The sequence below is a fragment of the Mus caroli genome, unplaced genomic scaffold, assembly GCF_978045245.1.
Source record: "Mus caroli unplaced genomic scaffold, Mus_caroli_1 scaffold_13, whole genome shotgun sequence".
Lineage (NCBI taxonomy): Eukaryota > Metazoa > Chordata > Mammalia > Rodentia > Muridae > Mus > Mus caroli.
Genome location: NW_028227268.1, coordinates 67,965,604 through 67,980,100, shown reverse-complemented (window position 1 = coordinate 67,980,100; position 14,497 = coordinate 67,965,604). Strand labels below are relative to the sequence as shown.

General features: G+C 49.9%; 1 protein-coding gene across 1 annotated transcript; it reads left to right on the top strand.

The window, feature by feature from the left end:
• The first annotated feature begins 533 nt into the window (after positions 1–533).
• On the top strand, positions 534–13,405 carry Gm2a (ganglioside GM2 activator). The gene is made up of 4 exons (XM_021177728.3): positions 534–760; positions 6,177–6,338; positions 11,421–11,603; positions 11,903–13,405. Exons 1-4 carry the CDS (start codon positions 680–682, stop codon positions 12,056–12,058), a joined length of 582 nt encoding a protein of 193 aa, XP_021033387.1. The 5' UTR covers positions 534–679; the 3' UTR covers positions 12,059–13,405.
• Positions 13,406–14,497: the final 1,092 nt, after the last annotated feature.

Genomic DNA, 14,497 nt, shown 5'->3' with positions numbered 1-14,497 from the left:
AACGGAAAGACTGCGGACAGCGATAAGCACCACCATCTCCTAAACTCATCGTTAGGTGCAGGCGCTTTCCCAGGACTAAAAGCCTCAGGACCTGGCAGCGCTTTAGATGCTGTTAAATGCTAACAACCAGATGCCAGGAGTTACAATATGAGCAGGAAACTGGCAGGGAGCTTTCTCTCTGTGTAGAGAGGAACCTAGGAAGGAAAAAAAACTGAACCTTGATAAACACTCCAGAACTTCGCCCCGCCCATCTCGCCTATCACCCTCACCCAACCGCGTATGGAGCCCTGCTTCTGCATTCAGCTCCGCCTTAGCACTCGGCCCCCGCCCCTTCCGCAGTCCCGCCCCTCGCGCTCCGCCCTTCTCCGCCCTCTTAGCCTCGCTCCTTCCCTCAGCCCCGCCCTCAATCGACCCCGCCTCTTTCGCAGAACCTTTTTTTTTCCCTTCAGAACTCAGCTCCGCCCCTTCCTCCGCTGGCTCTGCCCCTGCAGTAGGCCGTTGAGGGTGGGGCTGAAGCAGGTGGTGTTTGGGGCGTGGCCGGAGAAGTCCCGCCTAGGGCCTGCAATCTCAGCCCCGCGGGGCGGAGCGCTGAGCGCAGCCAGGCTTTGCATTAGCGACCTGCTGGCTTTAAAGGCAGCCGTGAGTCGCATTGCCTAGACCGACACGGAGGACCATCGCCATGCACCGTCTACCGCTGCTGCTCCTGCTGGGCTTGCTGCTCGCAGGCTCCGTCGCCCCTGCGCGCCTCGTCCCGAAGCGCGTGAGTGTCCCCGATCCTGGAGCAGGCCTTCAGCGACATCCCGGGACTGATGGGTCCAGATTGTCCTAGAAGGGCTCCTCTCCTCCGAATCGTCCTGTCCCACCCATCCTTTCCGGGTTCAGAGCAGTGATGCGAACGCTCTTGTCCTAAACCCAGGTTCTCAGTCTGTGACTCGCTGCATTCCGGGCCCTCTTCTTTCCCTGTTTTCTGCTTGGCTCTGAGGTCTTCCTGCTGGTAGGAGGGTTGAATATGGGGCCTGGAGGTTCAAACTTGCCTACCAGGTGACTGAGGGCCAGCAGTGCGATTCCAAAGCACCTAGCTGTGTGCCACTGAGACCCTCCATCTCCTGACAGCCTTTTACTTCCCTGTCTCTCATTCCCTGCACTACAGACCACTGGGAAAGGGGGTTCGGTCATTCTGAGGGGAAAGCCCAGTCCCATTGCCTTTTGCTGTGGCCTAAAAATGCAGGTCCTCCAGACCCTTCCTGCCAGGACCGGCTGAAAAAAAGGGGGAAAGTGTTGTGGACGATCTTAGCTTTAGTGTATAAAATGTATGTCATGTCAGCATAGGGTGAGGGCTTTCATGAACCGAGGGTTTGCAGAATGCCCAAGGAATAGGGCAGTTGGGGCCAGTATGGCCTTGGCCTTGTTTGGTCAGATGCAGGGAAATGTTACATGTGGGAGGAAGGACCTTTTGACCTCTCTGTCCCAGAGGCTAGTCAGCTTGTCTCTCTTTTTTGTTTTTTTGGTTTTTCGAGACAAGGTTTCTCTGTATAGTCCTGGCTGTCCTGGACTTTGTAGACCAGGCTGGCCTCGAACTCAGAAATCCACCTGCCTCTGCCTCCCAAGTGCTGGGATTAAAGGTGTGTGCCACCACGCCTGGTTCAGCTTGTCTCTTGATGTCTCCTAGTGTGGGAATTCAGGTCTTGGTTCCACAGCCGGCCTTCTGAGGTGGAGCCCAGTTAGACACAGTAGGCCTGCAGATGACATCCCCATTTCTCCTGTATGCTTTGCCTGTGGGTGCCATTCCAAACTTTAGGGGCTCAGATAGGCAATTTGGAGGGACTCAGGCATTGTAGGCACCAACCTCCTTTTGGCTGTTAAGGACTTTACTCAAGATCACTCAGTGACATTTTTGAACCCTACTCTAGAGGCTTATGGTCGCAGAACTTGAGTCTGCAGTGACCAGTGAGTGACTGAGTCTTCAGAACCCTGGGGTCTTCTTGTATCATTGACTGGTCCTGTGACCCTGGGCTGTAGTGACTCTGATATGACTGGCTTCATGCTGGGCACTTACTAGACTCTATGTTGCATAGTAGGTGTCATTTATTATATACCTACTGTGTGCTGCAGATTGAGCTTTGTACTTTTCCTCTTTTAAAAAAAGTTTTTTGAGATAGGATCTCTGTAGTCCAGGCTAGCTTAAACTCTTGTAAGTAGCTAATGATGACCTTAAACTATACTGATCCTCCTGTCTCCATCTCCCAATTTTGGAGTAATTCATAAGGATAGCATAAAGTTCTGTGTATTTACCTAATTGCTTTTGTTAGTATCCCATATCATCAGTGTGCTTGTTAAAACCAAGCCAGTGTGGGTCCTTTACTGTGAACTAAATTAGGCTTTATTTGGGTTTCCCATGAATGTCCCTCTCTATTCCAGCACTTGCTCTGGGGTTCCCTATTGTCATCCCTGTCACATCTTCCCTCTCTTCTCAGGCCCGGGGCAGAACATTTAAATGAGCTTGGCTGCCTTCAGGCGCTGAGTCCTGTTGCTTTGTGTACAGACTTCTTCTCCTGTTATTACCCTGACAGAAGATATAGTTATGCTCACTTAATAAATGAGGAAGTTGAACCTCCAGGGGTTAACATGCCGGAGGCGTCTGCTAGTGAGACCAGGGGTTAACTAGCACCTGTTAGTGAGAGCAGTAGTGGTTGGTGTGTGATGTTAACCCATGCCTGGATCTGCCCCTATTCTGCCTATGTAGCCACATCTAGGCTAGGGATGGCATCTGCCAGGTTGGAGGTACACACTGCTGATCGCTATCCTCCCTTTCCCCAAGAGCCTGGACTCAGCTGCTGGAGTACCTCACAGCTGAAGCTGCCCAGGCCCTGCTAGTGGAGGACCACCTTGTGAGAAGTCCCCTGCTAGGGCCGGGGGAAGGGGTGACGGGAGAGGGTGGGAGAGTCTAAAAAGGACACTCTAGAGACTTCCCTGAGCCCAAAGTCCTCCTCGGTGTGAATCGGGCAGCTGAGTTGGAAAAAGTAGCCTCCTACCCTGTCAGCCCAGGTTACTACTTAGCCATTTTTTTTTCCACTTATCTTAGGACCAGCCACTCCTCCCCCAGTCCATCCTTCTCCAAGCATGGTACTTTCTTTCGAAGGTGTTCTACTGCACCATGGCCAGTTTGCTCTCTTTGACCTATGAGGGCTTATAATCAATGAGACTGCTACCCTTCTTCAGCAAGGTCCCTCATTCAACATGTCTAGCCTGTTGGCCTTTCTGTAGTACTGGAACCAGCTGAGCTTCTACCTCAGGGCCTTTGCTTGTGCTCTCTGTGTGTCGATGGCTAATTTCTCATCCTGAAAGAATGTTTTAAGTGTCACCTTTCAACCACCCTAAGTAAGACCTGAGTTACTCTCCACACCACCTTCAGGCACTCATATTACAGTGGTTGATCCTCCTTTGTTCCCTCCCTCCCTCCCTCCCTCCCTCCCTCCCTCCCTCCCTCCCTCCCTCCCTCCCTCTCTCCTTCCCTCCCTCCCTCCCTCCTTCTCTCCCTTCTTTCTTTCCGTTTTTCTGCCCCCTAGTACTTGGGTTTGAACCCAGGACTTTAGGCATGTTAGGTGAGCTCTCTACCACTGAGTTACACTGCCAGCCTGGGGAGCACTTATTTACACTAGACTGTAAGCCCCACAAGGCAGGGAAGAACTGTTTCCTATTGTTTACAAAGCCCTCAGTCCAGGCCCTGAAATAGTTGCTTCACAAATACTTATGGAATGAAGTTTGAGCAAAATACCTGCTGGTACCTACCCTGGCCCTGCCTTTCTTAGTCACAGTGTGGCCTTTCATTCCAGGAATCAGAAGCCCATGCCAAGAAGCTTGAACATGGAGTTTAACAGGCTTACATGGATCTCACGGAGTTGGTGGCAGGAAACAGAGGCCAGGGAAGCACATGGCTGTGTTTTAGTGAGCCAGCTCATGCTTGGTGTCTGACACAATGCCATGAGTTGTCACATACGTGTTCTCACCTTGCAACAGTTCTGGGAGGGAGATATAAAATGCCTCTACTTAAAAGATGTGGAAATCAGAAATCAGGACTCCAATAGTATGTGTTCCAGGCTGTGATTCCAACCCAGGTCTGTTTGACTGGAGCCTAGGTTTCCTGCCTGGCACTCCAAAGCCATACCTGTCCCAGGTCCCTGGGATGCTTGTTTTCCATCCCAGGCTGGTTATGAGTTCACTGTGTGTTTGAGGATGAGTTTGAACTTCAGAGCCAAGTGCTGGGATTACAGGCATGTGCCCTGTGCTGGTCTTAGATTGCCTTTTCTTTTTTGAAGACAGGGTCTCACTATGTAGCCCAGGCTGCCTTCAAGTTTGAGATCCTCCTGCTTCAGCCTCCCTAGTGCTGGGATGACTGGTGTATGTCAGCATGCCTGGCTCCTTTAGTGTTGTAGTAGATCATATAGGTGACTGACTGTGTTCCTTTCCCATAAGACAGAGGGGCTCTTACTCTTGTCTCCTCAACTCAACTTGGAGCTGAGCCACAAGTGTCCGTGCTTGGAACCCACCTTAAAACTTTTGACCCAAGGCAGTGCCAGGCCTGTGTCATAAGGGTCACATACATTGTCTCTGGCCATAGGGTCACACACACAGCTTCTTGTGTCATAATTCCAAAGCTTGGCAGAGAGAAGCTGTGGTCTAGCACGGATCAGGTGTTCTCTGGGTCCGGATGGTTATGGATGGGTTAAGATGGAGGCCAGGCTGGGGTACAGATTGGCAGATTTTCTAAGGCTGTGTGTGGATAATGGCAGTGCTAAGGGTCTTTGTAGGGGGTTTTGGGGGTGGGGCATGTGAGTGTGTTTTGAGAGGGAGAGACAGGCAGACAGGCAGACAAACAGACAGAGGTGTAGAATGAATTCCAGATCCTAAGATTCTGGGGGCTGGTGGTCACATGAGTTGGATCTAGGTCACGTGGAGGAAGATTTGAGAAGTTCCTCTGCAGAGGAGTGGTGGGTGACTCAGGGTGTGCCTATGGTGTGGTTCACACAGGGGAGTAAGAATGTGGGTGTAAGGTGAGAAAGTCATTGCTCGTCACTGAGGGACCTCCTGTAGATCTTGTCCCGTGGGTCTTGTTCCCTGGACAGTGAGGCTTGGGTTGCTGTTGTTTCTCCTTGTGTTCTTTCTCCTTGTCCCCCCTTGTTGCCGACCTAGGATTGGACAAGGGGTGGGGCATAATCAGGCTCATGGGCATGGAATACAAGGATGACTTTCAGCAGCTTGTCTTGTGGTGACCTCCCAAAGCTAGCTGGAGAGAAATGGGTGGCGGGGTCAGAGCTCAGAGAAGGTACCCTCAAAGCTAAATGAGGCTAATACCATTATTAAAAAGAGTATTTTCTGCATTCATTGACTTGTATACAGTGTATCTGTATCGTATCCAATCCCACATTCCCTTTCAATCCAGCATACCTGCCTGCCATTTTTATCTTCTCTTAATAACCCACTGAGTCCAATTATTGCTGCTCATATGTGCATGGGTTAGGACATGGCTATCTATGACTATCACAAGCTCCCAAAGTATAATGACTCCTCCCTGCAGCCACCACTGCCAATACTTCCTTAGCTAGGGGTGATTCCTCTCTCCCTCCCTCCGCCCCTAACTCCCTTCTCTTGTAGCCTAGGCTGGTTTAGAATGACCACATCTTGCCTTGAGTGTTTACGTTATGGGCTTGCACCCCCACAGCCAGCTAAGTCTCTCTCTCTCTCTCTCTCTCTCTCTTTCTCTCTCTCTCTCTCTCTCTCCTCCCCTTCCCCAGAACAGGGTCTTCTGTATCTAGACTGGCCTGACATGGGCTATGTAGTTGAAGATGACCATGAATTCCTGATGTTCTACCTCCCAAGTGTTGCCCCTGCCACCACACTGGGTTTGTGCCATGCCAAGGATAGAGCCTAAGGTTTCCAATATGCCAGGTAGACATTCTACCAACTGAGCGACATCCCAACCCCCTTAGTTTTGAAGTTCAAGGCCTGATATAATGGGCCTAGGCCTTGCACTTTGGCGTTTTGCCTGAAGAATGGGTCAGACAAGTGTGACTGTTACCATGGAGCTCAGAGGGGAATGGGCAGGCCTCCCTCCAACTCTTGTATGCTGAAACATTTCTTTTCCTCCACTTCTCTCCTTGCTGTCTGGTTGTCCCTAGCTTTCCCAACTTGGTGGCTTCTCCTGGGATAACTGTGATGAAGGAAAGGACCCTGCACTGATCAAAAGCCTCACAATCCAACCTGACCCCATTGTCGTTCCTGGAGATGTAGTCGTCAGCCTTGAGGGCAAGACCAGCGTTCCCCTCACTGCTCCTCAGAAGGTAAGCCCCAGGCTATGTGGAAGATGGATGGGGAGTGGGCAGCCAGCAGGCACCATGGAAGTTCATGCTCATAGATTGTGAAAGACTTCAGAGTTCGCAGATTTACCACAGACTTACCCGGGTTCATAGAGTCTCAGGGTAAGGGGATGGAAGGGAAACCCAGGTGGGATTCCCTTTTCATGCACTGGGATTCACCCATTCATGCACTTGGATATAGTGGCCCAGTGTTCACCATGGACTCCTCTGTGTTGTTTTGATGTATAGCCAGTAGCCAGGGACATAAGGCTATTTTCTTTTGTTTTGAGACAGGGTCTCACTCTGTAGCCTATGCTGGCCTTGAACTTGTGGTAGGCCTGCCTGCCGCAGTTTGGTTGTGGGCATGAGCTGCCACAATGTGGACTCTCAGAGCTGAATGACTAATGCTGTTTCCTTTATCCATACTGCATGTATTTATTTTTTTAAAAATACATATGAAAACAAGCAGTGCTTTGTATGTATGTTTTGAGGGAAGGCTTTATGTAGCCTTAGCTGGCCTTGAACTTGCTGTGAGCTCCTGGCTCTCTGGCCTCCACTTCTTGAGTACTCAGATCACAGGGGTACTACCACACCTGGAATGGACCCCGGGGCCTCTCATGCATATTAGGTGAGCACTCTGCCAAAACCACATCCCCAACTTTGTTTCTGTTCTTTTGAGCCAGGGCCTTCCTTAGGTAGTTTAGGCTGCCCCACAACTTACTGTAAGTACCTAAGGATAGCCTTGAACTTCTGCTCTTTCTGCCATCACCTCCTGAGGACTGGGATTACAGGCGTGCGCTACCATGAATAGCTTCTATTAAATGTCTTCTCCAAGCCTAATTCCTCAGGAGCTGCTCATTGTTGGCTGTTACGGATCCTCCCAGAATCTTCACTCATTGTTCTAATGAGACAGCGTGATTAATTTGGGAGACACCATGTGGGCTAGAATTTGTCCGTATAATAATGATCTATTCATACTCTCCTGTCTATGTACCTTCACATTAAAATTTTTAATTTATTATTCTTGTGTCTGCATACGGAGATGTGGGGTGAGGCCCACATGACACAGGGAACAGGGACAAGTTGTAGAGTTGGTTCTCCTTCCACCTTTTTGTTGGGTTCTGGGGCAGGAACTCGGATCGCCAGGCTTACAAGGCAAGCACCTTGTCCTGCTGAGGCAGCCCACTGGCTCAGATGCTTGCTTTTTTTTTTCTAAAATTTATTTTAAGTATATGAGTACACTGTAGCTGTCTTCAGACACAACAGAAGAGGGCATCAGATCCCATTACAGATGGTTGTGAAGCCACCATGTGGTTGCTGGGAATTGAACTCAGGACCTCTGGAAAAGCAGTCAGTGCTCTTAACCGCTGAGCCATCTCTCCAGCCCCAGATGCATGCTCTTAAAGCTCTTTTGATAGTCAATGCCCAAATGTCTCCAAACAGCCAGCCAGGTTTGCACCTACACTGACAGCTGTGTTTTCTTCCCCACACAATTTTGTGACACTAAGAGTCCGAGCCAGTTTTTAATATCATCCCTCACAAGTGCGAGTGATCCTTTCACAGTTCACTTGCTTTTTAGATCTATTTGGGGATACCAGCTTATTCCCACCCATCACCTAGCTTTGCATGCGTTTTTGTATATTTTCTTATTTTATAGTAAAGGCATCTCATGGCACTGTTTATTGTACTTCTTCACTCTGGTTAGAGTCACCACCTTTCTAAGATGTTCTTATATGCCCTGCAGTCTCTTTCTGATCCAGACCTATTCTGGAACAAGTTTTGATCATTTAAGAGATTTTGGGAGCCAAGCCTGGTGATGCATGCTTGTATATTATAACGGTGCTTTACTCAGTGCCTAGCACACAGGATGTGCCCAGTTTGTGTTGGCACGTGTGTTGACTTGTCAATCACTGTCAGTGATTGAGCTAGAAGTCCTGGAGAGATCTCAATGCCTCTGCCCATGGCTTCTCCTTGTTGATCTAGTACATTTTTCTTCAGCTATTATCCAATAGGAAGAGGTCAAGTCCCATGGATAAAAAAGGACAGAATTTGTCCAGATTGGAAAGGGAGACTGGCTGCTGAACTGAGTCTGCCAGTGTTGCCTGAATGCTATTCTCTGCTCTTAATGTTGAATCTGGAGTGGGTGGGTGTGTGCACATGTGTGTATGTATGTATGTATGTATGTACATATATGTGGTGGCCAGAGGTCAATGTTAGGTGCACCCCTCAACCTCTCTTCACCTTAGATGGGGTCTCATTGTGCCTGGAGCTCATCAGTTTGGCTAGAAAGCTGGCCAGTGAGCTCTAGGGTCTGCCCAACTCTGCCTCTCCAGTGCTGAGCCTGTGACAGCCACTATACCTAGATTTTTCTGGGATCCTGGCATCTGAGCTTAGGTCCTCATGCTTGCCTGGCAAACACTTTACCAACTGAGCCATCTCCTTAGCCCTAAGTGGTTTTAAACTTCTTTTGTTTTGTTTGTTTGAGACAGGGTTTCTCTGTGTAGCCTTAGCTGTCCTGGAACTCACTCTGTAGGCCAGGCTGGCTTCAAATTCAGAGATCCGCCTGCCTCTGCCTCCCAAGTGCTGGGTTTAAAGGCGTACACCACTGCCACCCAGCTGATTCTTAGGTGTTTGACTAAAGTGAATATCTTTGTGAGATCTAGACACAGCTCTATCGATGTGGAGGAGCAATGGCCCATGTTAGGAAGGGGTTGCCAAGGGCCTTAGCAAGTGCCTTTACAGTGCATGTCTGTGGACTTTAGGAGTTGGTTTAGTTGTGCCAGGTGAACAAGCGCTGCAGCCGAGGATACACAGGATATACTTCAGAGCCCTGCTGGCTGTAGGTTTGAGATGAACAGGAGATGTTGTCTGTAATCCCCTAATGGCAGGTTGTGGCTGCTGCCTAGGGGCTAGCCTTTGACATCACTGACTTCTGCCCTGGGCTTCCAATGCTGTGCTGGTCCTGGGCTGGGGAGAAGCAGCTGTGGGGGAAGCTCCATAGACATTCAACTGTAAGTTGGTTACTCCTGTTTAGATGGTGACTGCTTCAAGTTCCTCTTGGGGACCTTGGCTAAGTGAGGGGGAAAAGGATGTGAAGCAGCTGGCAGTAGGTTTTGTGTCCTGAGGCTCCTAAGTGCTGGCCAGGTGCTATCTTCCTCAGTGGGACCTCACAAAAGGCGGAAGTGCCGTGTAAACCATCCCACTCTTGGCTGAGGAAGTTGAGACTGAAGGCATCTGCCCAGCTTCCTCAGGGGCAGAGCTACTCTCCAGCTCAGGCCCTCTGCCTGTTCCTCATCTGAGGAGGAATAGACTTTCCCAGCAGAGGAGGCCGGCCAGAGGAAAGGTCACTGCACTATCAGGATGGATTCAGGCTAGCAGAGCAGGCCACCGAGGCAAGCAGCTTCAGCTCTGCACAGGATTCAGGCTGGGTTGCTTTCACCATTTCCTGGCCTTGAAGAAGACAGCCTATACCTCTTGTACTAGGTCATTTGAAGATTCAGGCAGCAGTCTGGGACTAGTGGAGTCTGGAGGAATAAGTGCCATCCCCAGATTTATCTCTCAGAAGCAGAACCCCAGCCAGGGTGATGGCTCACATCTGTAATTAATCTCAGCATCTGGGAGGTAGAAGCAGGATCAGGAGGTCATGGCCACTCTCTGCTGTACAGCAAGTTTAAGACCAGCCTGGGCCACATACAAGCCTGTCTCAGACACACCAAGATCCAAACGAAGAACACAAAGGTGAAACCCCCTGATCTAGTAAGGCTGTCGCTCGCATGTCTGAGCTGAAAGGGTTCTGAGAACTGCGGCTTCCAGGCTGGGGAGATGGCTCAGTTGATAACATGCTTCCTGTGCAAGCACAAGGACCTAGATTCAATCCCCCAGGCATGATGACCTACATACTCAGAACCCTAGGCCTGAGGAGGTAGAGATGGGAGGAGCCCTTGCAGACCTGCTGAGTCAGTGGGAGACCTACTAAAAAAAAAAAACCCAAGTGAATGATGGACACACACTCGCTCGTGCCCCCAGCCCCCCCCCCCACCCCACCCCCCCGTACCATGCACAGGAATCACGTGTGGAGCGCCGATTTCCCACTGACCACTCTGTGCTTCTTTTCCTTCCTGGTTTTGGTGGGACACAGACATGGCTCTGAGAGACAGCTGGCGTGCACGGCAGCTGGTATAGTTAGTCTTCTGCATGTGCCAGTGAATCGGGCTTTTTGCTTGGGAGTCCCGGCTGCTTCTCCTCGGCCAGGTAGGCAGTGAGAACAGGAGTGGGACTAGGCTGGCTTGGCAGAGGGAAGCACATTCTAGGGTTCTTATCCAGCTCGGTCTGGAGAGGTCATTCAGCTTTTGGAACCAACTGCAATAAGGACCATAGACCAGTCTCAGAGAAATCTCCCTATCCATTTCCATCGGTTTGTTTATTGTTGCAGAGTCTAGATATGTAGACCAGGCTGGCCTTGAACTCGCAGTTCCCTGCCTTTTCCTCCAGGCTACCATGATTTCAGATGTTCATTGCTGTACCTAGCTACATTTCCATTTATAACTGTATCATCTGTGGTACAAGAGAAAATGTATGTCAGGAGCAACCAACAGAAAGATTCTACAACTAAGAATGGATAGCTTAGAAGCCCACCGAGGACATGTGCCACAGTCATTCAGCTAGTGTGATGTCAGTGCTTTGGTTCCTGTCATTGGATAGTAACAACTGGAGGATGGTGTGTTGGTCAGAGAGAAGAGACATTCACATTTGGTGATCAGTGCCCACCACATGCTCAGGGAAGGTTGAATACTGGGACTCAGCCAGAACATCTCCCCAGCTAAACCTTCTGTTCTCACAATACCCTGGAACAAGAGACAATGGGGATGGCTACAGGTTCAAGGCCAGCCTGGTCTATATATGTAGCCCCCATCTCAAAGAATCAAACCAGTAGAAATGTATGGGGGATTACTTTGAGATCCATCTACAAGCCTTATTGCAGCGGGTTATGAGATGAAACTTCAAGAAGCAGGAGCAGGAATGTGTGCCCTCGAGTTCACGCTGTCACCTTGATGAATCCTGTGACAGGTGGAGCTCACCGTGGAGAAGGAAGTGGCTGGCTTCTGGGTCAAGATTCCTTGTTTAGAACAGCTAGGCAGCTGTAGCTACGAGGACATCTGTGACCTGATAGACGAATACATTCCTCCTGGAGAGAGCTGCCCAGAGCCCCTGCACACCTACGGGCTGCCCTGCCATTGTCCCTTCAAGGAAGTGAGTACCTGGGGTGTCAAGGTGGTAGAGTGGGTGTGGGTATGGCCTTTTCATTCTGCATATTGTTTCTTTGGGTATATAAGAACCGCTATCTTGGGAGCTGGGAGCCTTGGTTTATCCGTGTGTGAAACGGAGCAGCTTTACGCTTAGCTGTGACCACTGGTACCCTTCATACTGAGCCTAGAAAAGGGCTATAGCACCACTCTTGGCTCTTAGCAGAATGGGGAGAGGGAGGGAAGATCACAGCTATGGCTGTCAGCAATAGGCCGCCCTGACCTGGCTTCACTTCTTCCCCTCAGGGTACCTACTCACTGCCCACGAGCAACTTCACAGTGCCTGACCTAGAGCTGCCGAGCTGGCTGAGCACAGGCAACTACCGAATCCAGAGTATCTTGAGCAGTGGTGGGAAGCGCCTGGGCTGCATCAAGATTGCTGCCTCTCTCAAAGGCAGATAACCTGGCAGCAGCCACCACAGAATGAAGGGGCACTAGCACAGCAGGCCTCTTCTGTGTTCCGGGGCCCAGGCCTGCCTGCCTGCCTCTAACTCCATTCTCCTACGATTCTCTACCCTCTCTGGAAATCATTGCAACCTGACCTGAGGGAGGATGGACCAGGCCCAACATCTGATGGGCTGTAAGCCATGCTCCTTTGCACCCCTACCAACTTTCTAAAGAGTTTTTTTCGTATCCAAAACAGTCAAGGAATGGGAACCAACATGTTTGTGAACCTTAAGGTCAAAGTGGCCCAACCTGGACCTCCTGAAGTTATGCTCACCCCACTTCTTTGTTTTAGTCACCAACTTTAAAACCAGGATAACTGTATTAATTTCTCATTCCATCCTGAGCCTCTCTTCCTGCAAAGAGGTCTAGGTAGTCAGTCTTGGGTCCCTCTATTAACTTCTGTGATTAACTGCATTCTCTTTGCAACTTGTCTAGTCAACACTGGGGCTGACAGATCCTGAAGAGGCAGGGTGGTGTGTGATAGAAACCTGTGAGAGTTATTGTTGGGCATGCTCCATTAACCCTTGGCAAAGCACAGGTACCTGTAGGGCCAAGCCGAAGACCTAGGGAGACACAGCAATCACTTCTGGGAGCGATGTCCAATTTTTTTTTTTTTTTTTTGGTATGATGCGTTCAAGAATGGGATGGCATTCCTTATACCTGACAAGAAACAAAACCAAAAAACTAATAGCACATGTGCTCTGGTGCCAGGTGGCCAGGGTCTGGAATGGCATATCTAGTTCTAGAGAGGTACAGTCCCCTGCAAGTGCCATGTAAGGAATGTTGCCAGATATTTGCAACATTTTTCTTCCTTAGGCCCCAACCCAGCCGTTTATATGAAATTGTAGAATTTTTAACTATTGGAAACAAATGGTTTTTTTATATATACTTACTATGCAGGCCAAAGGGGCCCCATGGACTCACCCAGGGACATAACCTGGCTCCCAGGTGGCTGCTTTTCCTCACATCTGTTCATCTTCTCAATCTCAAGTTATCTGGCCTCATCTCTTTCCCCTTCAAGGTCAAGTTATTGGTGCCTGGCCTCAAAGAGGGCTCAGCCTGCACTAGAGCAGGCCTACATGGCTTCTGAGAGCTGGGCACTGTGCCAGCCTCCGAGCCATCACCACCAGAGTAGACGGGTTCACACTGGATTAGATCCCACCCAGCAGCCACCACATGGAACAGGGGTCCTGTGAAGAGAGTGGATCCCACATCAGGTTGCACCATGACAACTTCCTGAGCCTTGGACAGCCCAGGTTCTGGACTAGAAGACTGGTCTGGCAATAAATCTTTTTAACTTGCTGTGTGGGCTCCTTTTCTTGGCTGTGTGCTTCATTGAGCATGGCTGCATGTGTGGGAGTCTGTGATGGGCTGTGGCTGTGGAAGGGCTCAGTGGGTGGTCCAGGGGAGTCCAGGCATCTCTGGCCATGGGTGCTTGTGTTCATCTCAGCAGCAGCTGGAGCTTCCGCCTTGCTCTGTTTGAGCCTGAACGCCCAGGGTTGCTTTCAGATCCCTTAGCCTAGTTTCCTGCCTTTCAACCTTAAAGCTTTCCACTACATTTTTTTCCCCTTTTGGTCTTGTGCGCATGTGCATGCATGTGAGAGAGAAAGAGGAGAGAGAGCGAGAGGAGGCTAGAAGACAACCTTGTGTATCATTCCTTGGGTGCTTTCCATTTTTTGTGTAAGTCAGGGTCTCATTAACCTGAAACTGCTATGGAAGCCATGCTGTCTGGCCAGAGAGTCCTCAGTATCCACCTGCCCCCACCTCCCATCCCACTATTACTGGGATTATAAATGTGTTCATGGTTCTGGGGATTCGAACTCTGGTCCTCAAATTTGTAAGGCAAATATATGTGGAGGCAGGGTCTCATTCTATCAGCCTAGGCTGACCTCACACTCCTCTGTACATAGGACAAACATGGCCGTGTCCTTAGGCACCACCACGCCTAGTTCTCTTGATTTGTAGTCTTCACTCTGCTTTTGTTTGGTTGGTTCTGCAAGGTGGTATTGGCTAGTCTGGAACTTAGCCCTCCCACTACTTGCTGGGATTGTATGCAATGCACCCCAAGTTCACAATCAGAACAGCACCTTACCAGCTCCGGAAATCTTCTATGTGTCATACTTGTTAAACGTGCCTTGTTGTCTCTTGTGGGTTGTGGGTAAGATTTGAGGCGACATCTCAGATCCATGAACAAAGAAGGATGGTGTGTTTTGAGGCCTAGAAAGAAGGAAATAAGGTCTTTGGGAGTGGGCACTTGAAGAAGGTCTTGGCACGCCATTCCCTTGTTTCTGCTTACTGCCCACAATGAGGTGAGCACACCTGCATACATTCCACCATGATACCTTGCTTCTCAACCCTGTATATATCATCCCTCATGGTACCCGGTATACATCA

Excerpts from the sequence above, each read along its gene's own strand:
- Gm2a (XM_021177728.3), top strand. The coding sequence starts at position 680 with ATGCACCGTCTACCGCTGCTGCTCCTGCTGGGCTTGCTGCTCGCAGGC. Across the intron at positions 6,339-11,420 it reads CCCTCACTGCTCCTCAGAAG|GTGGAGCTCACCGTGGAGAA; the intron begins GTAAGCCCCAGG and ends ATCCTGTGACAG. Across the intron at positions 11,604-11,902 it reads GCCATTGTCCCTTCAAGGAA|GGTACCTACTCACTGCCCAC; the intron begins GTGAGTACCTGG and ends TCTTCCCCTCAG.